This window comes from Giraffa tippelskirchi, chromosome 10, assembly GCF_054371585.1.
Source record: "Giraffa tippelskirchi isolate mGirTip1 chromosome 10, T2T-mGirTip1v1.2.pri, whole genome shotgun sequence".
Classification (NCBI taxonomy): domain Eukaryota; kingdom Metazoa; phylum Chordata; class Mammalia; order Artiodactyla; family Giraffidae; genus Giraffa; species Giraffa tippelskirchi.
In genome coordinates this window covers 142,629,488-142,653,104 of record NC_137284.1, presented here as the reverse complement: position 1 = coordinate 142,653,104, position 23,617 = coordinate 142,629,488, and the positions used below count along the sequence as shown (strand labels likewise).

Below are 23,617 nucleotides of genomic sequence, written 5' to 3'. Positions count from 1 at the left end.
GCCTCCGGTGGTGGGGAGGTCACTGCTTGTGTTGGGAGGGATGTTGGCCTGTTTGAAAGTTGTTAGTTGAAGCCTCTGTGATTTTCACTCACAGATCTTAGCTTTGCCTTTGAGCTGCATAGAATAAGGCTTCTTTCTGTCTTTTCCATGCTAACCACTGTGTTCATTCCTTCCTTTCTGCCCAGCTATTTACCCATGTGGCGTGATTTCTAGACCCCTCACCATCCTGGTTCCCTTCTTTTGGGGGGACATTCTAATTTTTAAACTCCCCAATATAGTTGATGGCCAAAATCGAGTTTATAATTCAGGATGCTCTCTTACCAATACCAAATGCTGTTAGTTATATGATCACTTCCTGTGATTTTAATGATATATGGCTTTTAACTCAATAGAAAATGACATTGGTTTTTTTTAATAAGCCTGGGTCAGGAAGATACCCTGGAGAAGGAAATGACAACCTGCTCCAGTACTTTTGCCTGGAAAACCCCTTGGACAGCGGAGCCTGGTGGACTACAGTCCATCAGGTCACAAAAGAGTTGGATGTGATGTAGTGACGAAACAACAATTGTAAGCTTCAATCATATCAGCATTTTGCCCACTTGTGATCGGTCCCTGTAACTGTTGTTGTTAGCACTGAAAAGTTCACTACATTATAGATGTGAAGTCTACAGTGATACATTCTGTGCTTTCACTATGAATCTGGAGGCAAAATTTTAGAAGTAGCTGTAAAACCACAGTTCCTACGCTCTTCTGGGATCTCTATTATAGAAACCCCCTCAGGCACCTCCTTAGCAGGCTCCCCCACTGCAGTGTTACCCCATCCTCCCCTCCAGTTACAATTTCACTCCTTCCACACCCACTCAGTCACCTTGGAACCATACTTGGAATTATGGTTATTATAGAGATAACCTCTAATTAACGGTAATGTAAAGAAAGCAAAGCGTCCACAGACTTCTGTATTTGTAACTCTTGTTAGTATCAAATTATCCTATAGCTCCCGTGACATCGGCAGTAAGAATGATGTCCCTGGGGCTGTTTCCATGGATCTCAGCAGGATGGGGAAAAGGGAGTCCTCCTCCCCATCTTTCATTCTGTAATTTCTCTGTTACTTGGGCCTGTCTTCTGGGTGGCTTTATTTTGCCTCAGGTGAGGCCAAATTACTGGAACTTGTTTTCTGTTCCATTTGGATGATTGCCTGGTAAGTCTATTCAGGCCACTGAAAATGAAGTTGGATCCTTCTCTGGAGTGAGAGGATAGAAGGTCAGATGATAAAGCACCATAAAGGTACCTCTCTTGAACTGTAGGAGACAGGTAGATTATGATAGATTGAGACAATATAATTTGGACTGTTGGAATGTTACATGAATCCAGTAGTTAAGATTTTTATGAAGTTTGCTCTTAAAGACAAAATAAAACTTTGAATTACTGGGTGTGTCACAGTGAACATTTACTTAAGTCATATGCTTTTGTAGCCGGACACAGGTTTACTTTAACTACTTATTTAGGTGTTTGGTGGATAGCTGCATTTATCAGCTTTAAGTGTGCTATTGTTTTTTGTTGCTATTTCCCCTTCTTTTGTATTTGTCTTGGGGATTCCCTTGTGACTCAGCTGATGTATCTTGGATACAGTTGAAAGAGAAGCTCTCGCTAAGTAGGATCTGCTAGGTCACGCTTAGGTCTATAGCTCTCTTGGTATAAATTACCCTATCGTTATAAAGATAGTTTTTCTTATTTATATGTTAACACCTGTTTGAATTTTCATTTTGGAGGACTTTCCAGCCTGTGATACACTGGACAGCTTCCTTGCCATCTTGACTCAAGAAGAAGCATTGCTTTTGTTCTTCTTAACGTTGTAATATACTTGCTGGGGAAGTGTTACAAGTGCCTTTTGTGTCAGCTGGAGGAATTTGAAGTCTATCCTAAGCCCCTCTATTCCGTCCATTTGGGCCAATTGAATTGGGTACTCTTAACACCACCTGTTAGAAGAAGACACCATTTATCAGGTGTAGCAGGTGAGTAAGGACAGACAAGCATTCCAACAAGTGCCTGTGCCTGTTCTGCAGCCTTCTCCACCTTTGGCCCCAAAGTGGGATACCCCTGCAGGCTGTGTACTCTCCCTGGGCATGCATGCAGTAGTAAATGGATGCTTTTCCCTTTTCTTCTCAAGTATCCAGTATAAAGATTTCTTGGTCAGGCTGATAAGTCTGTAAAACCTGAATCATAGTTGTGCCAGGCTAGTTTGAGACCTTCTTGCTTGCCAGGATCCCACTATTTTGGAAAACAGCTGTCAACCCAGGAAACGGATGATCTTCCTCCTATCAGCACTGTTTTCGTAGCTAGCTGTGGGGTTCCCACTGCCACCTTTGTGGTCCAGAAAACATGGCCTGTACTGCCAACTCTTTTGTCTTTTCTATCAAAATGGTAGAGCTTTTGGAGAGGTGTTTTGGAATTCATTTCTAATTTTATTTGAGTCCTGTTTTTTTTTCTTGGTAAATCAAGCTAAAGATTTGTCTATCTTGTTTGACTTTCAAAAAACCAGCTCCTGGTTTCAAAGATCATTTCTATTGACTTTTTTTTTTTTTTTAAAGATTTATTTATTTATTTTTATTTTTGGTCGTGCTGGGCTTCATTGCTGCACATGGGCTTTCTTTCTCTCGTTGCAGAGAGCGGAGGCTTCTCTTCTTTCGGGGCGTGGGCTCTAGGCTTGTGGGCTTCAGTCACTGGGGCTTATGGCCTCTACAGTGCAGGCTCAGTAGTTGTGAGACACAGGGTTAGTTGCTCCACGGCATGTGGGATGTTCCTGGACCCAGGATCGAACCCATGTCCCCTGTACTGGCAGGCAGATTCCTAACCACTAGACCACCAGGGAAGCCCTCTATTGACTTGTAATCTGTTTCCTTGTTTTCCATTCTGATCATTGTGATTCCCTTCCTTCTATTAACTTTGGGCTTTGTGTATTCTTCTTTTTCTGGTTTCTTGAGGTGTGTAGTTGTTTACTTGAGATCTTTCTTCTTAATGCAGGTGTTTATTATTAGAAACTTCCCTTTTAGAATCAGGTTTGCATAGGTTTTGGTATATCGTGTTTCCATTTTTACTTGTCTCAAGATATTTTTTGATTTATCTTTTGGTTTCTTCTGTGACTCATTGGTTGTTCAGGAGCATGTTGTTCAGTCTCCATGTATTTATGAACTTTTTAGTTTTATTCTTATAATTGACTTCTAGTTTCATCCATTGTGATGCTTGCTATGACTTTAATCTCCTTGCATTTATTAAGGCTTACATTTACCAACATATGATCTATTCTGGAGAATGTTACATGTGTGCTTGAGCAGGGAATGTTCTGTAAATGCCTGTTAAGTTGACTGGGTCTCATGTGCAGTTTAAGGCCAGTGCATCCCTAGTGATTTTCTGTCTGGATGATCTCTTCATTGGTGAAAGTAGGGCATTGAGGTCCTCTACTATTATTGTATTGCTGCCTATTTCTCCCTTCAAGTCAGTTAATATTTGCTTGATATGAGGTGCTCTGATGTCAGGTGCATAAATATTTGCAAATATTATGCCCTCTTGTTGAAATGACCCTTTTATCATTATAAAATGGCCTTCTTTGTCTCTTATTTCAGTCTTTGGCCTAAAGTCTCTTGTCTGATATAGTATAGCCTATAAGGCTTTTCCAGGTGACACAGTGGTAAAAAATCTGCCTGCCAATGCAGGAGAGGCAGGAGACGCGGGTTCGATCCCTGGCTTGGGAAGATCTCCAGAAGGAGGAAATGGCAACCCACTGCAGAATTCTTGCCTGGAAAATTCCGTGGACAGAGGGGCCTGGCAGGCTACAGTCCATACGGTCATAAAGAGTTGGACACAACCGAGCAACTGAGCACGATATAGCCTCCCCTGTGAAATTCCTTAGTCTGAGTGGTTTGCCTTCTGGATCAGTCAGGAGGAATAAATAGATTTGTGTAATGAAGGTTGGCACCCTTGGATCACCTACTAGGGAGTGAACCACCCTCCACTCCACTACCCACCCTGGGACCATGTGAGGGAACATGGTTACCTCAGGACCACTTGTTACTTTTGGGAAGGTAAGAGAAGTCATCTTCCACTTTCTAAAACGATGGGACCTGTTCAGTGCTCCTTGGACCATGGGATGCTTCTCCAGAATGGCCCGAAGCCCTGAGAGAGGGGCCTCTCTTGGTTGTTATTTAGATTCCAGGATTATGATATTCCTCTTCTCTTTTCTACTCAGTGTCACTTTCTTTCATGTGGTCCCATCATGGTTTTGCATTCTTCAGGTTTTTCAGAGCATGGGGCCACTGTCAGATCTGGATGTGAATTACAGTTCTGTCAAATTCTCCCTGTGTAGAGGAGTAATTTAATCTCTCTATACAACTGCTCCCCATCTTAAAATAATGCCTCAACTTTAAGGGAATGTTTGTAAGATTCTTAGCATGGTACCTTACATATGGGTAAATGCTCGGTGAGTAATATATATTGACAGTATTGTTGTTGATTTTCTTCTTAGTTTATTTAAAAAAAAATCTTGACTAAGAAATTTACTGTTCCCCAAATAAGTCAGAATGCAGAGATCAACCACTCTAGAGAAACTATCTGTGACAAACATCTCCAGGTACCGCTGGAGGTTGCTTCAGTCAGAAAAACGAAAATAACCAATCCTGTGTATGTCAGCCACAGTTAGGCTCCAGGTAAACTAATAGCCTTTAAAATTTCTTTTCTTAACTGTTCATATGATCTCAGGGTCCCAGGGAATCTATGTCAATCATTTAAAGTTGTTTAGTGTTAACATAAAATATAACAAGTAGAAGAACTAAAAGGCCATATGTAGACTTTGGTTGAATTTATTCTCTTTACTCACACACTGGTAAAATAATGCTCAAAATTCTCCAAGCCAGGCTTCAGCAATACATGAACCGTGAGCTTCCAGATGTTCAAGCTGGCTTTAGAAAAGGCAGAGGAACCAGAGATCAAATTGCCAACGTCCGCTGGATCATCAAAAAAGAAAGAGAGTTCCAGAAAAACATCTACTTCTGCTTTATTGACTATGCCAAAGCCTTTGACTGTGTGGATCACAATAAACTGTGGAAAATTCTGAACGAGATGGGAATACCTGACCACCTGACCTGCCTCTTGAGAAACCTGTATGCAGGTCAGGAAGCAACAGTTAGAACTGGACATGGAACAACAGACTGGTTCCAAATAGGAAAAAGAGTACGTCAAGGCTGTATATTGTCACCCTGCTTATTTAACTTATATGCAGAGTACATCATGAGAAACACTGGGCTGGATGAAGCACAAGCTGGAATCAAGATTGCCGGGAGAAATATCAATAACCTCAGATATGCAGATGAAACCACCCTTATGGCAGAAAGTGAAGAAGAACTAAAGAGCCTCTTGATGAAAGTGAAAGAGGAGAGTGAAAAAGTTGGCTTAAAGCTCAACATTCAGAAAACTAAGATCATGGCATCCCGTCCCATCACTTTGTGGCAGATAGATGGGGAAACAGTGGAAACAGTGGCTGACTTTATTTTTGGGGGCTCCAAAATCACTGCTGATGGTGATTGCAGCCATGAAATTAAAAGATGCTTACTCCTTAGAAGGAAAGTTATGACCAACCTAGACAGCATATTAAAAAGCAGGGACAGTACTTTGTCAACAAAGGTCTGTCTAGTCAAGGCTATGGTTTTTCCAGTGGTCATGTATGCATGTGAGAGCTGAACTATAAAGAAAGCTTGAGTGCCGAAGAACTGATGCTTTTGAACTGTGGTGTTGGAGAAGACTCTTGAGAGTCCCTTGGACTGCAGGGAGATCGAATCAGTCCATCCTAAAGGAGATCAGACCTGGGTGTTCATTGGAAGGACTGATGCTGAAGCTGAAACTCCAATACTTCGGCTGCCTGAGGTGAAGAGCTGACTCATTTGAAAAGACCCTGATGCTGGGAAAGATTGAGGGCAGGAGAAGAAGGGGACGACAGAGGATGAGATGGTTGGGTGGCATTACTGACTCAATGGACATGGGTTTGGGTGGACTCCGGGAGTTGGTGATGGACAGGGAGGCCTGGCGTGCTGCGATCCATGGGGTCGCAAAGAGTCGGACACGACTGAGCGACTGAACTGAACTGAACTGATACTCTTTACTTAGGGAAGGGAAGGGAAGGAAGGGAAGTCGCTCAGTCGTGTCCGACTCTTTGCGACCCCGTGGACTGTAGCCTACCAGGCTCCTCTGTCCATGGGATTCTCCAGGCAAGAATACTGGAGTGGTTTGCCATTTCCTTCTCCAGGGGATCTTCCCAACCCAGGGATCGAACCCAGGTCTCCCGCATTGGAGGCAGACGCTTTAACCTCTGAGCCACCAGGGAAGTCCTTTACTTAGGACTTGTGTACAAATGATTTGTAAGTAGGTTGGTCTCAAACTGAGTGGCTATTGGTATCTATATCCCTTTGCTAAGAGTGTAAAAAAAAAAAAAGAGGGGTTAGGAGTGTGACCATCACAATTTGTGGGAATAAGATGAGAAAAAGAGAACCCAGCCAGGTCATCTGGAAAGGTGATGAGTTGGCAGCTCCTTTTTAAAAGGCTCTAGCTTAGAAATCTTCAGTCTCTGTGGGAATAGGGTGGGGATTATGTACTCAGTCGTGTCCAACTCTTTGTGGCCCCTTGACTGCAGCCCGCCAGACTCCTCTGTCCATGGGATTCTCCAGGCAAGAACACTAGAGTAGGTTGCCATTCCTTCCTCCAGGGCATCTTCCTGACCCAGGGATCGAACCCATGTCTCTTGTGTCTCTTGTACTGGCGGGCAGCTTCTTTAGCACTAGTGCCACTTGGTTAGCTACTCAGTTGTGTCTGACTCTTTGCGAGCCCATGGACTGGAATTCTCCAGGCAAGGATACTGGAGTGGGTAGCCATTCCCTTCTCCCGGGGATCTTCCTGACCCAAGGATCGAACCCCAGTCTCCTGCATTGCAGGCAGATTCTTTACTGTCTGAGTCACCAGGAAAGCCTGGGGTGGGAATTAACTGAGTTCATTTGCTGTAACGTTGGTTGACTTTATCTCTTGTTGCTGTGAAAAGGAGCCAGAAGATGCCTGTTTCTCTCTTGTCCAGTTCATCCTGCCCCAAAGTCCTTGAGTTTCCAACTATTTCTGTTAAAAGACTTTCTGGTTGCCCAGTAATCATTTCCAAATACCTCAATATTTGTTAACATTGACTGGCTTAGTCATGCACTTGGCCCAAAACAAGGGAGGGTATTGTGTGTCTTTTTCCCCTGTAGAGGGATGATTATATTTTGCGTAATTTTTTTTCCTCTCTATTGCCCAAACACATTGTTGCTTTTAAATATAACACCAGAGTAGGGCCTGATCTGCCTCATAATCATTGCTTCGCTAAGTGCTAACTAAACTAAATAAAGTTAACTGTTGCGGATTAGATCGGGAGGATATGTGTTTATCTACTTCCAGGCAGTAGATGTGGCAGGCAGAGAAGTGCTGGAGAATTGTCTTCTCAGGATGGGGGAGTGGAGAACAGGAAGGAGGAGGTGCAGACTGCTGGTGTTTTGCCCTTGACCTTGCTAATGGTCTGACATGTTTTTTTAAAAAATATTTATTTATTTAGATTTGACTGTGCTGGGTCTTTGTTGCTGCGTGGGCTTTTCTCTAGTTGCAGAGAGCAGAGGCTACTGTCTAGTTGCAGGGCACTGGCTTCTCATTGTGGTGGCTTCTCTTGTTGCGGAGCATGGGCTCTAGAGCATGCAGGCTTCAGTCCTTGCAGCTCCCGGCCTCTAGAGCGCAAGCTCAATAGCTGCGGCGCACAGGGGCTTAGTTGCTCCCCGGCTTGTCGGATCTTCCCGGACCAGGAATTGAACCCGTGTCTCCTGCATTGGCAGGCGGATTCTTTACCACTGTAACAGCAGGGAAGCCCGAGATAGTAACACTCAGCATGGCCAGGGAGGAGCCTTACTCAGGACTAAAGGTAGAGTCCCTCCCTTGGCTCCTGCTCCCCTCCTTGCCCAGGTGTCTTGGCCCCAGCCCACGTGGGAAAACACGTTTCACAGCCTGGTGTCTTGTCCTCCAGACCACCAAGGGCAGGGAGCCGGCTGGCGCGCCCAAGGATGGGAAGAGCCTTTTCGGCGGGCTGGCCCCTGGGGAGTCCAGCTGGTCGCAGCACCGGCAGCGGCGCCTGCAGGACCACGGCAAGGAACGGAAGGAGCTCCTCTCCATGACTTTGCAGGTGCAGCTTGGCCTCAGTGTCTCACGAACGCCTGCAGGGACACCCCACAGGCTCTCCTCCATGGTGGAGAGCCGTGGGGTATGGCGGGGGGTAGGGGTCGAGCAGGGCCTGCTCTTACCTCTCTTGATTTCTTTTGCTATGCGTTGTGTGGTTTTGCCTAACTGGTTTTAACTGCTTGCACTTTGGTTGTTTTATTCCAAAATAATCTGGCTTTCCAGTGATCCTTTTTCCCGGTGTAGTGTTGCCCTAAACGGGAGCCATAAAATGCTGGCCTCTGAAGATGTTCGCAGAAGATGAGCTCTGGGAACAATTGATTTGGGAGCCCTTGCGTGCTCTGTCCTTCCCCGAGTTTAACTGTGCCTGTTAGCGTGCTCATGTCACGGGTGATCGGAGTCGGGGGAGAGGGTCCTGTCCCCTTGGTGTAACCCAGCATTGCCCAGACTTGCTCAGTCATGGGCCTTTTCTCCTGCACTCCCTGCTGGAGTCACTGCCCTCAGGGCCACGTGCCCACACAGCGGCTGTGTGGTGGCCCCGGCCCTTGCCAGCCTGGGTTCAGAGACTTCTCACCAGTGAATGTGGGTTGGGATTTTTCCCTTCCTGGTGGTATAAGCTGCTGCTGCTTCAGTGAAATACTCAGGATTGAAGGCAAAGCCCCAAGGGATTTACTACCTTAAGTTACCTTGTTGACTATTTATCTCCTAATCCAGGCTACTTGCCTGTTTTAAAGGCGTTTTGGGGGCTAGCAGCCCTGAACTTGTTCTGGTCCGATGGCATAGAGCCTTACAGTTCGCATCTCAGATCCTTCTGGGCTGTAGAATTAAAGGTGCACCAGAGCTCAGCTACTCCCGAAGGCACCTCTGAGCTCCGAGGTCTCTGTTCCTTTGTTCTTTTATTTTGTTATATTTTATTTTTTCTGTAAAACTGCTCTTACTGGGTCCCTGAGGAGTGCTTCCAGGAGTCCCCAGAACCAGGGGGATGGTAGAGAGCACCCTGGCTGATGCTCCGTGGCCTGGGTTATGTCTGGGTGAGCAGGTGGTAATAGTGGGGGCCAGCGCCCAGTGCCCCCGAGAGGCAAAGACGGGCAGCAGCAGCCCCTTGGGTGGCAGAGTGTGTGTGGGTGCCATTTGGTGCCCCGCCTTGCTCTGGCTTAGCTGCTGTCCTTGGGCCTAGCCCATCACCCCAGTCTCTTGGCACCCCTTCCCAGGAGGAGGTGCTGGTGGGCGGCCAGGCTTACCTCGGACTGACCTGGCTTCACATCGGCGTCCCACCCCTGGGGCCAGCTCTTGATCCTAGGCAAGGTTACTTCTGCTTTCAGTCTTAGTTTCCACAGCTGTAAAATGCGGTTAATGACAGGATCCCAATGGCTGAGGGAGCATTAATGAGACAGTCCATCGTGTTCACAGCGCCTGGCATGCAGTGGGCACTCCCTCCCTCACTGATTCTTGTTATCATTGGTCTGGTCTGTCAGGGTCGTGCGTGTCCTGGGTCTCGTCAGCTGGGACCGGGAGCCCGTGGCCCACACTTCCTTCCTCATGGTCTCTAGGAAGGGGCTGCCGGTGAAGCCAGCTCTTGGAGTTCAGAGCTCTTTCTTTTAGACCCCATGACCGCCAAGATCCTCCCCCGAGGGCTGTGGCCTGGCGTCCTAGACACTCGTGGCATGTCCCCAGACGTGGGGAGCGGCCGGGCCCAGGGCCAACCCCTCGCCGCTGACTTGTGCCTGCTTTGCTTGGTGCAGTGTGCGGAGAAGAAGCCGGAAGCTGGTGGCCCAGAGGCAGAGCCCTGCCCGGAGCTCCACGTGGAGGCACTGGAGACGCTGACGCGGGTGCCCACGGCAGGCCCTGAGGGCGGGGGTGTCCGCCCCGAGCAGCCATTCATCGTGCTGGGCCAGGAGGAGTACGGGGAGCACCACTCCTCCATCATGCACTGCAGGTGGGTGCTGGCCGCCGGGGCGGGGCCTTGGGGGAGAAAGGCTGCTGGGTGGTGTGGGGGGTGGGCTCCCGGGAAGCCTGGGGTCTCATGCTCTGCGTGTGAAGGTGCGGCAAGCAGGATGATGAGGGATAACAGAGATGCAGGTGGTGGGATGGCCCTGAAGGACCGTGAACTGTCAGAGTAGGGCTGGACAGCTGCCACTGGGGCTGCTGTTGGTCAAGTCAGCTCCTCCACTCCCGATCCTGGAGAGTAATGTCCAGAGGGTAGGCGATGCCTTGCTGGGACAGACATGACAGGCTCCGGAGCCCAGACGCAGGAGGCTCTCAACCTCCTGAGACTGAGTGCTGAGGGCAGGGCTGCATGTGTCTTGTCCACTGGGCCCAGCGCATAATAGATGCTTTATGAGTAGTTCTCAGACAGATGAATGAATGAATATTTCTAGAAGTAGTCCACACCAGTCCTTGGAGCGTGGGCATCTCTCAGCAGGAGAGTCAGAAAAGGCAGTCCTCTGGGCCTGGGCTGAGGAGGATAGCAGACTCAGGCGGGGATGCTAATGGGGTGCCTCTTTGTCTCATCTCAGGGTGGACTGCTCAGGGAGAAGGGTCGCCAGCTTGGACGTGGACGGGGTCATCAAAGTGTGGTCCTTCAACCCCATCATGCAGACCAAGGCATCCTCTATCTCCAAGTCACCACTGCTTTCTTTAGAGTGGGCCACCAAGCGGGACAGGCTGGTGAGTGGTCTTGCCCATGGCTGGACCTGTGGTCTAAGTGAGGACCTCCCAGGGTTCTCCCCTGCTGCTCCGGCACCACGGGCTTGGTTGGGACCCCAGGCTGAGCGCCTTCCCTCTCTCTCACTGCACTCGAGGACCGCACCTCCAGGACTGTCCTGAAGGATAGGATGGCCTCCTCTATTTTTCCCAGAGGCCTTTATAGGCTCAGGGCCAGAGCCGTCCCTGGGACATACAAATGGGGCTGTCACCCTGACCCGTGAGCAGCTGAGGCCTCTGCCCATGGAGGTGGTGGTGGGCCAGGAGTCAGAGGGCAGGACCAGGGCAGCTGGCATTGAAACTGGAAGATGGGGGGGTTGGAGGGCAGAGGGTCTCCTTTCCAGCCCTACCTGTGGAACCTACCTCCCATTCCTCATATTCCTTCAAGGTCAGCTCTAGTGGCTTTAATTTTTAAAAGAGGTCCATTTTAGCCTGCTTCCCCTGTACTGACTGGAGGAGTGGGGGTGGGTCACCCCGCAGCCTGCCCTCCACCTCACAGGGGTGGGCCTCTCGCTCCTGTGAGCCCCCCGAGCAGGCCTGACCCTGAGCTGTCCCTCTCCTTCCAGCTGTTGCTGGGCAGTGGTGTGGGGACAGTGCGCCTCTACGACACGGAAGCCAAGAAGAACCTCTGTGAAATCAACATCAATGATGATATGCCCAGGTGAGCCAGACGCCGCTCCCCCCAGTCACTGTGCTTGGTGGGCCAGCCTTGGCTGAGTCTCCGAGCCCAGCTCCCCCTTCCTTTGTGGGCGGGCAGAGTGCTGAGCTGGTCCCCCCTCCATGCTGACACCCCCTGTGTGTTGCAGGATCCTGTCTCTTGCGTGCAGCCCCAGCGGGGCCTCTTTCGTCTGCTCGGCTGCAGCTTCGAGCCTCACTGCCCACGTGGACATGTTGGCACCAGATATCGGCAGCAGGGGCACCAACCAGGTGCCCGGCAGGCTGCTGCTCTGGGACACGAAGACCATGAAGCAGCAGGTGGGAGTTTCCCATAGTGCCCCAGGGCTGGGCACCCTCCCGGGGCGGGGAGCACACAGGTTGCACCGCCCTCTGTTTCTTTGGTCTCTTCCCTCTTTGCTTTGGGCTCCCCACATTTTGATTTGTGAGATTTCAGAGTGTGTTGAAAAGTAGTAATACTCCAGTGGAGCAGATTGCTGGCAACTGAAGTCGTTCAGAAGGTGCGACAAACTTAGAATTCACACACAGCCTTCTAGTGGGCCCTTTTGGCTTACTGAAAACTTTAAACATTTTTTTTTAATATTTAAAACTTTTTTTTTTTGAGTAGTTTTGAAACTGAAAGTCGCTCAGTCGTGTCCAACTCTTTGCGACCCGTGGACTATACAGGAATTTTCCAGGCAAGAATACTAAAGTGGGTAGCCTTTCCCTTCTCCAGGGGATCTTCCCAACCCAGGAATCAAATCCAGGTCCCTTGCATTGCAGGCAAATTCTTTACCAGCTGAGCCGCAAAGGAAGCCCGAAAGCCTATAGCACCCAGTATTCCCAGGAGGTCTCCCATCCAAGTACTAACCAGCCCCAACCTGCTTAGCTTTCGAGATCAGATGAGGTCAAGCGCGTTCAGGCTGGTATGGCTTTAGAAAGGGTGGTATGAGTAGTTTTAGGCTCACAGTAAAACGGAGAGGAAGTTTCAAAGATATCCCCATGCACACTGTCCCCAAACGTGCACAGCCTCCCCTGCTATCAGCTTCCCCCATTGGAACAGCACACTCGTTACAATTGATGCACCTACACGGATACATTGTAATCACCCCAGGTCCACAGTTGACATCAAGGTTCAGTCTTAGTGTTGTGTGTTCTGTGGGCTTGGACAGATGGGTAATGACGTGTACCCACCTGCCCCATTCCATACAGCAGACATCTGTCCTCCAGCATCTCGTAGGTGTTCTACCGTATCCCACCCAGTCTGATCAGCTCCTTTTTAATCTTGTTATTTCCGCCTGCAATGCAGGAGACCCTGGTTCAATTTCTGGTTTGGGAAGATCCCCTGGAGGAGAGCATGGCAACTCCCTCCAGCATTCTTGCCTGGAGATTCCCCATGGACAGACGAGCCTGGAAGGCTACAGTCCATCGGGTCGCAAAGAGTCGGACACAGCTGAGTGACTAAGCACATTTTCTGCTGAGGGCCTTTCTCAGCATTTAAAATTTTATGTTTACTTGTTATTTTCCAGTTTTTTCATTGAATATTGAATCCGTAGAAAAGAATATTGAAATCACAGGTGTTTGGAATAAAGAGAAGACTGTAAACTAAGCACCTGCCTGCTGTCAGGTTTAAAAGGGGGACACTGCCGATCCTTTTTATGCTCTAGTGTGTCATTCCTCACTCTTGGTCTGCTTCCCCCTTTCAGACAGAACCTGTCTTGGAATTGGTTTCTTATTGTCTTACATTTTAAACGTGGTTTATCCTTTTTATAGCTCCAGTTCTCCCTGGATCCGGAGCCCATTGCCATCAACTGCACGGCCTTCAATCACAATGGGAACCTGCTGGTCACGGGGGCGGCTGACGGCGTCATCCGGCTGTTTGGTAAGCGAGTGTGCTCATGGCAACCCTGGTCCTCTCCTCCATCGACCCAGGGAAGAGAGTTGGGTTTTTTCCAGCTGGATTAGAGGTTACTGCGAAACCCCAGTTCAAGATTCTCCTAAGAGAACTTAACTTTGGTCAGTGTCTGCTTCAGGACTCCCCTAATTACCTTAATCCTGATCTGAGTCAGTGGACATGAGAGGGATGGAGCTTAGCAGTCCTTCAGTCCTGAGCTCTTGGATCTGAGTCCTTATGGCCCAAGTGAGGTCCAGGAGTAATGCTGTCCTGTCCTCTTGGTACGGCCACTTCACTGTCCCTGTGAGAGCAGTAGGAGGGTAGGTGACTTCAGAGTCATCAGTATGCTCTTTAAAGTTCCTCACGGAGGCCTGTCCCAGGAGACCAGAGCCAGCACATCTGCAAAGGCACCACTGGGGGCTGTATCTTTAACTGCTCTCCAGGGAAGATCTTCCCTGGTGGGAAGTTACAGCGCCTTCCTGGGAAGGACTTAGGTGTCCTCCTAGACTTACAGGCTCCACCCCAGGATTCCTGAACCTCACCTTTGACCAGTGAGAGAGGCTTTCGTTTAGGACAGGTTAACAGAAGACTAGGCACGGTGGAGGAGAGAACTAGTGAACTGAAACAGCCCATGCTGGCTCTTCACTGCGGTCAGCTCTGTGACTCCTGTTGGGTCCAGGGGGCCCTTTGCCTCCAGAACAGCTCCTGCCCACCAGGCACAGGGAGGGTGAGGTGCCTCTGCCTGCGGGCAGGTGCCTCCCCAGGGACCGGGTGGGAACCCTAGCGGCATCTTGTTGCCTCAGACATGCAGCAGCATGAGTGTGCCATGAGCTGGAAGGCCCACTGCGGGGAGGTCTACTCCGTGGAGTTCAGCTATGATGAGAACACCGTGTACAGCATCGGTGAGGATGGGAAGGTAAGTGGGAGCGGGCTTCGGTCAGGAAGCTCCCTTCCTCTGGCTTCGTAGTAGAGTCACTCAGTCTTGTCCGGCTCTTTGCAACCCCATGGACTGTAGCCTACCACGCTCCTCCATCCTTGGGATTCTCCAGGCAAGAACACTGGAGTGGGTTGCCATTTCCTTCTCCAGAGGATCTTCCCAACCCAGGGATCAAACCCCGGTCTCCTGCATTGTAGGCAGACGCTTTACCGTCTGAGCCACCAGGGAAGTCCTTCCTCTGACTTAGGCATCTGAGATTCTAGAGGGCCCCGAAATAGCACAGAGGACTGAGTCCAGTCCTGACTGTACCCTTTTACCGGCTCTGCAACCTGCGGCCTCTCTCTGCTCAGTTTGGTCTACTGTAAAACAGAGATGAAAACAGTAACCGGTCTCATAGGATCTTTGCGAGGTCTATATGAGTTCAGTGGGAGTCGATTGTTACGAAAGGGAAGGACCCACATCCGTTCTCCTGGTTGTAGCAGAAAGGATGCATCTCCCTGATCACCCGACTCGTGGGTCCCAGTGCGGCCAGGGTGTACTTGAGTGAGCTTGGTCACTGGGTGATCACAGCATGGGTGGGTAGAACTTACTAGGCCGGGGGGCTGGAGACAGCTTCGTCCAGAGTCAAGAAACATAAAAAGGAAGTTGGGGAAGAAAGTTAAAATAAGTGCCCCCTTTTAGAGTCTCCCTGGAAGAATTCGTTAGGATCCCTGGGAAGGGAGCTGGGGCAGGCAGAGCTGGGATAAGGACTTGCTTTTCGTGTGTCCCCTCCTGGGCCTTCTGGATTGTACCCTGTCCACCTCTCTTATCGAATGAAGACTGTCGTTACAAAATGGATTCTTCACTTGAAAACTCTGAGAAGGGATTTTCAAATCAGAGCTTGCTTTGCTGTTCATCTGAGTAGAGTTCTGTCAGGAGGCGGTCACAGCAGGCAGCCTCGCTCTGAAGCAGGCTGAAGGGTGTTTGCACTACAGTCCCTGAGCTCAGCTGGTGCTCCACCGCCCGTGTTCCATTGGCTGCGCTGCTGAGAAACCCAAAGTGTATTTGGAATTCAAGAAACACCTAGCTGGGTTCTAACCCTACGAATAATATTAACAACAACAACAGTAGCAATAACAATCACTGGAGCATTGCCCCAGCTTGAGCGATGGGAGTCCAGGCTGGTACCTACACTCTTCCGCTCCTGGAGTCAGGCCAGAGAGAAAGTTCCGATCTGGACATGATGTGTCTGACTCTTTCTAGATTTTCTTTCCTTCAAAATAAAAAAAATGCTTACATTGTGTCGGGAGGCCTTGGGACTGGATGGTCGTCTCCCTACCTTTCCTGGGGCCCGGGGACCCCTCCCCCGGGGACCCCTCCCCCACTTCCCGAGGGCCACCTCACTGCTCCCTGCATACCACCCCCCGGGCCCCGCGCCCGGCCACCCTGCTGAGAGCGCTGCGCTCGTGCTCTTTGGCTGCAGTTCATCCAGTGGAACATCCACAAGAGCGGCCTGAAGGTGTCCGAGTACGGCCTGCCTGCCGACGCCACGGGCCCCTTCGTGCTGTCCGGTTACAGCGGCTACAAGCAGGTCCAGGTGCCCCGGGGCCGACTCTTCGCTTTCGACTCGGAGGGGAATTACATGCTGACGTGTTCTGCCACGGGGGGCGTCATCTACAAGGTACCTGGGGGCCCGGTGGGTGGCAGGGAGGTTCCTCCCCAGAGATCTGGGCCTGGTTGAGCTCAAGCCCCTATCCCTGTCCCTGCCCGGTGGCCATGGAGACACCTCTGGCCTGGGATGGATAGCATCTGGGCCTCCCGGCTGCAGGCTGGCTCTGGGGAAACCGTGGGGACGGGAACGAGGGTGACCTGCCTGTCCTCCTCTCTGCTCACCTGTCCCTGTCCCTTCACGAGGCTCTGCCCCTTTTCTGCCTGCTTCCTTGGGAATAATAACAATTACAGAACATCGAGAACTAGGGAGAAGGGCTGTGTGTTGGTTTGGGTGAGTGCCCAGGTGGTCTGTTCCAGTTACTCTAATCTCGCGTAGATTTATTGTTTTATGAGATGTCCTATGGGTCAAGGACATTACAAGCCACAGCTGGGACAAATTCAGGGGTGTGATGTGTCACATGGCAAGTAAGTTGTCCACTCTGTTTTGTCCCTCAGTTGATCTGCTTGTCTTAATCCTCTCGTCACAGCCTCTCTGGTTCATGTACCTTTTTTGTGTATATAATTGCGTGAAATTCTAAACCTTTCCATCTGGACTCGTCTTACCAAGTAGACTGGGGATAAGGCTTTGTGTTGGGGCCTGAGCGCTTAGTTCCACATGAATGCAGTGGTGCTTTGTCTGTAGGCAGAAGGAGTCATGGAGTGGGATGCTCTCTCCTGGGGGCTCACCATCCACGGGCAGCCGTGCCCTGGGGGGCAGCCATGGGTGGGTGTGGCCTTGGCACCGGGCAGTGTACACCAGAGACAGCGTGGGCCCTCTCCTGGTGCTTGCACTCAAGTGAGAAAGAGACACAAGCATCAGCGGTGAGGACAGTACCGAGCTGAGGGCTCAGAGGGGAGGAAGCCGGGTGGGGACCGAGTCCTTGGGGAGGACTGGGAAGGGGGTGCTCGTCTGCGGAGTCACGGCCTTTGAAGGAAGAGGAGGAGGAGTTGGGAGGAGGAGGAGGAAGGTGGGCCTTGGGGTCCCACGGGGCAGCGGGGAGCAAGGGGTGAGGGGTAAGAGGCTGTGGAAGTGGGAAGTCGGGAGCCTTCTTGACCTTAAGAGTGGTGCCAGGGAGCCTGGGTTTACTCTCACCAAGGCTCCTCTTTGCTATAGATGATGACGACTCAGGTGGCTCTTGCCCTCCCCTTAGAAATTAATTCCATAGTTTGTGTTTACTTATTTATTCGTTTCAATGGATACTTTAATAAAAATCTTTTTTAAGCTTTACTGAGCTACAGTTGATAAATAACTCAATAAACTATACGTTTAAGGTGTACAATGTGATGCTGTCATATAAAGCTCCATAATTTCTTGGAATTGCTATTGGGAGATACTGTAAAGAGCTTTCTGTTTAAAGCCTAATTTTATTTCATTATTTAAAGACTTGGTTGAGTTCCAGGTGGGCTGTCCTTTTGCTCTCTATGTTACTGTGTGTTTATGTGTGTATATTATTTTTGATCCTGTAGGCTCTGTCACTTGTCCTGATCAGTTCATATCAGTTTGTAGTCAGACTTGCTCTTTAACCAATTAATGAGTTGAAAGTTTTCCCCCCATATCCTTTAAAAATGTCAGTTCAGTCGCTCAGTTGTGTTTGACTCTTTGCGACCCCATGGACTGCAGCATGCCAGGCTTCCCTGTCCATCATCAACTCCCGGAGCTTGCTCAAACCAATGTCCATCAAGTCAGTGATGCCATCCAACCATCTCATCCTCTGTCGTCCCCTTCTCCTCCTGCCTTCAATCTTTCCCAGCATCAGGGTCTTTTCAGACGCCCACAGCAGGTTATATGTGGCAGAGAGAATTCTGCCTCTTAGAGCATGTTAGGGACTTATTTTCCACTTTGGTTGAAGGAGTAACTGTAGTCAGGAAATTGAAGGTATTGCTGGTCCAAGTGGCGAACCTGAGACTTTCTGGCTAGGGGGGACACGTGTGCCTGGTCATGTCCTGGGCTTGGGGTGGCAGCCCCGGACTCAAGGCAGTTTGGCCCCCTGAAGTGGATAAACTACATGTGTTTGTGAGCAGTGCCCGATGATGTTGTCTCCTGTCCCCTTGCAGCTGGGCGGGGATGACAAGGTTCTGGAGAGCTGCGTGAGCCTGGGCGGCCACCGTGCCCCTGTGGTCACCGTGGACTGGAGCACAGCCATGGACTGTGGGACCTGCCTCACTGCCTCCATGGACGGCAAGATCAAGCTGACCACCCTCCTGGCCCATAAAGTCTGACGGGACCCGCCCCGAGGGTCACCCACAGAAGCAGTATTATCTGAGGACGTGGGCAGAGAAGACACAAAAGAACAGGAAGCTCCCCTCGCGGCCCCCTGCTGGGTGGGCAGTCTTCAGGGAGAGGTTGCCCAGAGCACTTGGGCACTGTCCAGACACCCAACTGGAACGGGAGCCACGTGCAGTGGTGGCATGTGCTCCCCAGACATGGGCTCGCTGGGTCTGCCGGGAGCGGGCTCCAGATGGCAGGGGAAAGCTCAGGAAGAAGGAGAAGCATTGTGGTGGCTGCTCTGTTGGCCCAGAAGAGATTGGAAATATTTTGTATATATTTGTTCAGTTTTCTTTTCTAAAAAAAAGAATGCTCTTGTGGTCACCTGGCCTCTCTTTCTGGAATGTATGTGTGCAGCCCCGTGTCTGCCTTCACCCTTTGCCCTGGCGATGGTCATGGCGAGCCCAGGTCCCGAGCCCCAGCTCTGACCTCACCAGCCATGGGGTTGACCTTTATCAGAGGGTTGCTCTTGCTTCGCTATAGAAGTAGAATGTCTTCTCTCTACCGTTCCATTGGCCAACCAAGGTTTGTGCCTTTCCTTGGTCTTTGGGCTCGTGTCAAGGAAGCTTTAGGCTTCGCTTGTGGCTCAGCTGGTAAAGAATCTGCCTGCAATGTGGGAGACCTGGGTTCGATTCCTGGGTTGGGAAGATACCCTGGGGAAGGGAAAGGCTACCCACTCCAGTATTCTGACCTGGCAAATTCCACGGACTGTATAGACCACGGGGTTGCAAAGAGCCGGACACGACTGAGCGACTTTCACTTTCAAGGAGGCTATAGTGTCTCTTCTTTTCCCTGAGAGTTGGCAGCTTTTGTTCCAGAAGCTTCTCAGCACAAGGGCAGGGTCTGAGGTGTCTGCCCCTTCCATCTGAGTGGCCGTGGTTTCCTGGGACCTGTCATGGGGGCTCCTCCTGTTCTGTGAACTTTGCAGGCTTGAGTTTGAGCAGAGCCAGCCACCAGCGCCCTCTGCTGGTGAGTGGCCAGAGGACAGCAAGTCGGCCAAGTGCCGGCCTGGAACCTGGGGTTCTCACCATCTGGGTGTGTCCACAGCCTGGCCCTCTGTTTCCTGGCTGGGTGGGATCTTGAAAAGGCAGATGCCCTCACAGGGTGGAGAAGCATGAGCGGATGACTGCCTTCTCCTGCTTGCATTTCCATCTCAGGCACTGGGGTTTCAGGCCTGGACCTCGGGCTCCAACACTTGACAGGGCAGCCTTGTCACCAGGCTCTGCTCAGAACAGTTGTTGCAGAGGCTCTTTGGGCTCCAACCCAGATCCGGGGTGCAGACCTGGTGAGGGGGTTCTCCCAGCTACCTCCTTTTGGAAAATCATGAAAAGATGAGTATTAAAACTTTGATCTGCTGGCAGTTGGGAGGAAAGCAGGGAGGCTCAATTATGAGAAAACACAAGAGACTTAGCGATAAGTAGTTACTTATACATTTTTACCCATTTCCACCTGGTAATCCTTCAAATGAATAAACCCAAGACTTTTCCACCTATAATTTTCACCATCTTCTGCATTGAAGCAGCAAACTTATTTCTCTCCCCCAGGGATGCTGAGGGACACTTAAAAAGTGGTCATGTGTTTCATTTGCATGAGAGAATTCACGGTTTAACTTTTCCTCTCTCCATCTTGAAGTTTCTGTCTTATTGCCCATTGAGGGCATATGGGCATCTTCTCCATACATATGGTCTCCGTAGCTTGCCAAACTGTCTTTAAGGTTTGTAGAAAAACAACACTTGAAAAGCTGTCTCTTCTCTCATTTCCTTTATGCTCCGTCTCCCTCTTGTTTTGAGCTCTGTTCACAGCCGATGTGACCGAGGCTCCACCAGGAGGGATGGGGTGGGGGGTTCCACATCGCTGTGAAGCTGCCTAAAAACACAAAACCAAAACAACAATAGCCTCTGACCTTTTGAAATTAGCAAGTACAATACATGCTGCGGGCCACGCTGCCCCTCCTGGCTTGTCTCTCTCTCACCCTCACCCCATCCTGAGTGCCCGTCAGCGTGCCTTCTTCCTGGTGTTCCTCCCTGTCCCTCCCCTCCCCCCTCCAAGGGGATTTCTCATCCTCCAATAAAGCATGTCAATACTTAAATTTATCTCTCCTTCATGATACCAGCTTGGCACCTACCTGGAAACCCCAGCGAGTTCCCTTGATTGGTGCGGGCAAGGCCAACCAGATGAAAACAATCAAGCCAGTCCAGGCCTAGTGCCCTGACCCGGCCCTGGCTCTGGGCTGGGCTGCGTGAGAACAGTGAGGTGCGTTTCCCTTGCTATCCTCGGGACCTGTCTGCGCTTGCCTGCTCCTGCTCCAAGACCTTGGGCCCCCTGAGCTCAGCATTCAAACTGCTTCAGGAGCTGACTCCCACCCGTTCAAATCCCTCCGCTTGGGTTTCTCGTCCCTACTCAGGCTTTCATGCAGGAAGGTTTTTATCCAGATGGGCGTCCTACATTTTTCAGCTGGCTATGGGAAGAGGTTTTTAAGGAGAAAAAGATAGAGGAAGTGGTTCTCGTTCCCCATTCCTTTACTCACAAAATGGTGCACCTCCACTGATTAGACTTGGGTTTGTCTTGGCTCACAACTTGTGGGAGCGGAGGTCAGTGAGGTCACTAGAAGTCAGTGATGTAGGAACCAGAGGAGAAGCAGGTCCTGCCTCATGAGGAGGCTGGAGGCAGAGCCCAGGTTCAACCCACAGCTAAACGACTCCAGTGCCGAGCAGGTTGGTTTTGTGATTTGAAATCCTTGATTTATCTCCTTAATCCTTGACTGACTGAAATTTTCCTGGACCAGCCTACCTCCCTAGGATTGAGGATCAGTTATGAGGTGAAAGTGCTTTGGAGAAACCAAAGTCACCACACAGAAGTGACATCTGGCTCTGATTTTCCAAGCTCTGGATCACAGTCCCCTATCCTCTGTCTCTAGTATGTGGGAAGTAATTCTATTATTACCTGATTTGTTGTAAGTCACATTTCACATGGCTGTCTTGATAATTTCACATTTGGGGGGTAGATGGTTCTGATCATACTTTTGCCTCAAAAATACAAATGTTTGTGTTGTTAGTCATGTCTGCCACTTGGGGTCTGTTTTTGCCTGCCTTTTTCAAGCTATTTCAAGCTGTATGATTTTATGTAAAACTAGATGCTAACTCCATGTGTGAACCGCAGCACTCGGCATCAAATTGAAAGCAAAGTGAGGACACCTGGGCAACTTCGTGGAGCAGCCCTGTCCTCAGAGGGAACACTACAGTTGCCAATTTGAATATTAATTATTAGTAACTCCTACTTTCTAGATAACAAATGTAAACAATGTTTTTAATTTCTCTTCCTGCACCCAAGGGACTCACCTTGCCACCACTCCCCCTACCTGGGGGTGCATGCCTCCAGCAGGGAGCCTGGAACTTGGTTTCTCTGGGACTTCTCCTCTTCCCCCCTCTGCCCTTCCCCATCAGAGCTTTCCAAAATGAAGTTTCCCCTTCCCCCTCTCCTTAATTTCTGGTTGGAAGGAGGGGCCTGGGAATTGCCCCTTTAACAAAGTCCAACCAGCAAGCCACAGGACTGGAAAAGATCAGTTTTCACTCCAATCCCAAAGAAAGGCAATGCCAAAGAATGTTCAAACTACCACACAATTGCACTCATCTAACACGCTAGCAAAGTAATGCTCAAAATTCCCCAAGCCAGGCTTCAACAGTACTTGAACTGAGAACTTCCAGATGTTCAAGCTGGTTTTAGAAAAGGCAGAGGAACCGGAGATCAAATTGTCAACATCCGCTGGACCATTGGAAAAGCAAGACAGTTTCAGAAAAACATCTGCTTTATTGATTATGCCAAAGCCTTTGTGTAGATCACAACAAACTGTGGAACATTCTTAAAGAGATGGGAATACCAGACCACCTGACCTGCCTCCTGAAAAACTATATGCAGGTCAAGAAGCAATAGTTAGAACTGGATGTGGAACAACAGACTGGTTCCAAATCGGGAAAGGAGTATGTCAAGGCTGTAAATTGTCACCTTGTTTATTTAACTTAACTGCAGAGTATATCATATGAAATGCCAGGCTGGATGAAGCACAACCTGGAATCAAGATTGCCAGGAGAAATATCAATAACCTCAGATACGCAGATGACATCACCCTTATGGCAGAAAGCGAAGAGAAACTAAAGAGCCTCCTGATGAAAGTGAAAGAGGAGAATGAAAAAGTTGGCTTAAAACTCAACATTCAGAAAAGTAAGATTATGGCATCTGGTCCCATCACTTCATGTCAAATAGATGGGGATGGAAACAATGACAGACTTTATTTTTTGGGGGGCTCCAAAATCACTGCAGATGGTGACTGAAGCTATGAAATTAAAAGACATTTGCTCCTTGGAAGAAAAGCTATGGCAAACCTAGACAGTATATTAAAAAGAAGAGACATGACTTTGCCAACAGAGGTCGTTCTAGTTCATGCTATGGTTTTTCCAGTAGTCGTGTATGGATGTGAGAGTTGGACTATAAAGAAAGCTGAGTGCTGAATTGATGCTTTTGAACTGTGGTGCTGGAGAAGACTCTTGAGAGTTCCTTGGACTGCAAGGAGACCCAACCAGTCCATTCTAAAGGAAATCAGTCCTGAATATTCATTGAAAGGACTGATGCTGAAGCTGAAACTCCAATTCTTTGGCCACCTGATGTGAAGAACTGACTCATTTGAAAAGACCCTGATGCTGGGAAAGATTGAAGGTGGGAAGAGATCGGGTCGACAGAGGATGAGATGGTTGCATGGCATCACCGACTCAGTGGACATGAGTTTGAGTAGACTCTGGGAGTTGGTGATGGACAGGGAGGCCTGGCATGCCACAGCATTGCAGCACACCAGGCCTCCCTGTCTCTGGGGTCGCAAAGAGTCGGACACAACTGAGCTACTGAACTGAACCAGCAAGCCTCAAATGGAGCCACATTTGGGAACTGTTAAAAAAAAAAAATACCGTTAAAATTATTCACGACCCTTGTTAAAGAACAGCAAGGAAACTATTAGAGGGTCTACCAGGTAGGGTTTTGCTGTAGGGGAGAGGTTGAACTCAACTCCCAGTGCAAGCGAAGTGGCTGGGTGGACGGGGTCAGTGGATGGATAATTACTAACAGGAAACACCAGGGTAAAGTGGGCTTCTGGCTACATCGACCTACTAAGATTATTGCTGGGAGCGGCTGGGTAATCATTCATGACCTGGGGGGATAGCGGTGGATGAGAATCAGGTGTGGAGGGTGGGCGGACTCCGGC

The 23,617-nt window shown here is 49.6% G+C and overlaps 1 protein-coding gene, 1 long non-coding RNA gene and 1 pseudogene across 5 annotated transcripts in view; 1 reads left to right on the top strand and 2 right to left on the bottom strand.

Annotated features, from left to right (window-relative positions):
* Window positions 1-23,617, top strand: part of WDR91 (WD repeat domain 91) — a 33,773-nt gene that overhangs the window by 8,299 nt on the left and 1,857 nt on the right. Inside the window, exons 7-15 of one of the 4 annotated variants that reach the window (XM_081532969.1) lie at window positions 8,078-8,233; window positions 9,969-10,162; window positions 10,743-10,893; window positions 11,496-11,590; window positions 11,736-11,904; window positions 13,357-13,465; window positions 14,281-14,393; window positions 15,877-16,074; window positions 18,159-18,693. In XM_081532969.1, coding sequence (XP_081389095.1) covers window positions 8,078-8,233; window positions 9,969-10,162; window positions 10,743-10,893; window positions 11,496-11,590; window positions 11,736-11,904; window positions 13,357-13,465; window positions 14,281-14,393; window positions 15,877-16,074; window positions 18,159-18,323 — 1,350 coding nt within the window. In that variant the 3' untranslated portion in view covers window positions 18,324-18,693. Of the gene's footprint in view, window positions 1-8,077; window positions 8,234-9,968; window positions 10,163-10,742; window positions 10,894-11,495; window positions 11,591-11,735; window positions 11,905-13,356; window positions 13,466-14,280; window positions 14,394-15,232; window positions 15,695-15,876; window positions 16,075-18,158; window positions 18,694-23,617 lie in introns of those variants that run through there. The other 3 variants (XM_081532970.1, XM_081532971.1, XM_081532972.1) reach the window with 3 other exon arrangements.
* On the bottom strand, window positions 3,305-6,478 carry LOC145523175 (uncharacterized). Its single transcript, XR_014066403.1, has 2 exons — window positions 6,197-6,478; window positions 3,305-6,077 (listed from the first exon to the last, which is right to left on the bottom strand). It is a non-coding gene; the product is annotated as an uncharacterized LOC145523175 (long non-coding RNA).
* On the bottom strand, window positions 12,406-12,523 carry LOC145524974 (5S ribosomal RNA; annotated as a pseudogene).